The 2,192-nt window shown below is 45.7% G+C and overlaps 1 protein-coding gene across 1 annotated transcript; it reads left to right on the top strand.

Moving 5' to 3' along the window:
• Positions 1-240: 240 nt before the first annotated feature.
• On the top strand, positions 241-2,175 carry LOC111654624 (protein rapunzel-like). Its single transcript, XM_023405709.2, has 2 exons — positions 241-1,336; positions 1,442-2,175. The coding sequence occupies exons 1-2, from the start codon at positions 843-845 to the stop codon at positions 2,130-2,132; spliced, it is 1,185 nt and encodes a 394-aa protein (XP_023261477.1). The 5' UTR covers positions 241-842; the 3' UTR covers positions 2,133-2,175.
• The last annotated feature ends 17 nt before the right edge of the window (positions 2,176-2,192 follow it).

Genomic DNA, 2,192 nt, shown 5'->3' with positions numbered 1-2,192 from the left:
GGTAATTTATGTAAGTCAGGTTACAGGAGGATGAAAGGGGATTTTTCGGTCTGCTCTGCTCTGAGATGACTCACATACAGACTCAAGGGCATCTGTGTCATTCTCTCATCCACGTATAAGGCCCCCATTTTGTTTACATGACATCATCACCTGCTAGCTTTTTTTCTGCCGTAGGAGGATTGAATATTTAAAATATCAAAGCTTTCAGGATAAAGATTTGAATCAAATTCTCATTAAATGCTGCATTTGATTCTGACAGTTTTATAATTTTCTATATGACCAATTTAAACTCTTTAAACACACATTTTTAGACACATTTAAAACACATTCTATAATGTATTTTACAACCTTCTGGGAATCAGGATGCTTCTAATGTTAACAATGGTGCAATGTTCTGTTGACAAGTGTCTTTTTATGAGGAATAAGAAACAAAGGTGCTGTAAAAGCCTTTAAGATACTTCCTATCTGTAAGTTAACTATGGAGACTTGCTAAACCCTTACAGGCCCACTGAGACCCCCTCCAAGGAGTCACAAGGTAAATCCATTTTTTGGGCCTTTCTACTGTCTTTGCTTTTATCTTGTTTAATTCTAGATGAATGAATCTCTTGTGGCCTCTACCTGCTATTCTAATCATTTTGAATGAAAGAAAGAAATTATTTTTTGATGGAACTGCTCACAACATAACACAAGACCAACACAACCTGTGAAAAGGGCTTGTGACACTTTTTCAGGAATATCTTAACTGAATAAAGACTTGGACCTTTCTGTCACACACCTCATATGTCCCTCTCGAAGGTTTATCTGTGTTTGACAACAGATTCTGTCCCTCTGTGTCTCAGAACATGTCCAGTTCATTGGAGAGGGTTGTGGCCCAGAAGAAGGAGGCCATCGAGGCAGTGATGGATATGTTCCAGCGGGGGGCTGAGGTGTTGGCCAGTGCTGTGGGTGAGCTCTTCCCCCTCTGTGAGGCCGCCGCTCCGGTTCTCCGCCTGGCCTTAGACAACGTCCACAGCAAAGAGGTCTTTTATGTCAAAGAGCAATTTCTGACGGTGCGGAACAAGCTCGACTTGCTCTCCAGCCAACTGGAAGACATCGACTGTGAGATCAAGAAGGGGAGGCTGGACTCCCAGTACTTCTCTGTGGAGGAGAACATTAGGAACCAGTTTAGGAAATATATGGACATCTTGGAGGCAAAACAGCAGTTCAAGGAAGTGAAGAAGAGACTTTTCCTGGAGCACTTTGCTAAAACCGGGGGAGAGAAGAACCTGTTTGTCTTGTATGATGCTCTGATGGGCACCAACACCTTTGGAGAGTCAGTTTTAGAGCTAGTAGAAAAGTAAATGGTTAAGTTTCTCTCATCTTTTATCACTACTTGTTTGCATGACTTTAACACCAGATAAATACCTTAAATGTAAAAGTAAATGGTTCCTCTGTTTTGCAGGTATGTGGCGAGGAACCGTCGTCTCCTGGAGGATTTCTGTGTCCGCATGAAGGAGCTCTTCTGTTTGGGCCTGATTGCTCTGCTGGGCCACTGTGCCTTAACCCAAGGCCCAGAGGAAGAAGAGGACAAAATCCAAGAGTGGAGCAGCAAAATTGAAGAAGTAGAGTCCAGAATGAAGACAAACATCGAGTCCTGTATTGCTGCTTTCCCAGAGCAAGCAAAATTAGACGCCCAGCGACTCCTGCAAGAAAAGGAGGAAGAAAACCTGCAAGATTCAACTCAGCAGCTTCTTGAGTTCTTGGTGAAAAAATATGACTGGGTCAGCTGGTCAGTGAGGCTCATCAACCATTCAGGCAGCACCTACCGGAACTGGCGAGCGGGGGAGCACTTCCATCACGTGGCAGGCCACAACTGGTTCGAGGTACTCCAGGTGAACAACATAAACCTGGTGGTGTCGTACAGCACCAAACCGCAGCCGGTGCCCCGCGACTGCATCCGGCAGGTGATGGAGGGTCAGGGGAAGAAGGGAAACGCCCCGGCAGTGGTGGAGGCGCTGGAGAAGCAGCTGTGCGGGTTTGTCGTTCACGCCGTCAGTCGCCACAAGGAGTCCGCCGCTGCCTGGAGCTTTCCAGAGGAGTGTCACTACTGGGAGAGACACAAGAACGTGGCAGTGTGCGTGCACTCTGAGTAAAGCTGTCACATGTATTCAGATTGAGAGACTATAGATTGTGTTGCTTGTCCATCTGCAACA

Source organism: Seriola lalandi, unplaced genomic scaffold (genome assembly GCF_002814215.2).
Source record: "Seriola lalandi dorsalis isolate HSWRI2012SDOR001 ecotype SW California unplaced genomic scaffold, Sedor1 jcf7180001974784, whole genome shotgun sequence".
NCBI lineage: Eukaryota > Metazoa > Chordata > Actinopteri > Carangiformes > Carangidae > Seriola > Seriola lalandi.
Note: the sequence above shows the minus strand (reverse complement) of the source record. Positions and strands in the feature narration are given on the sequence as shown.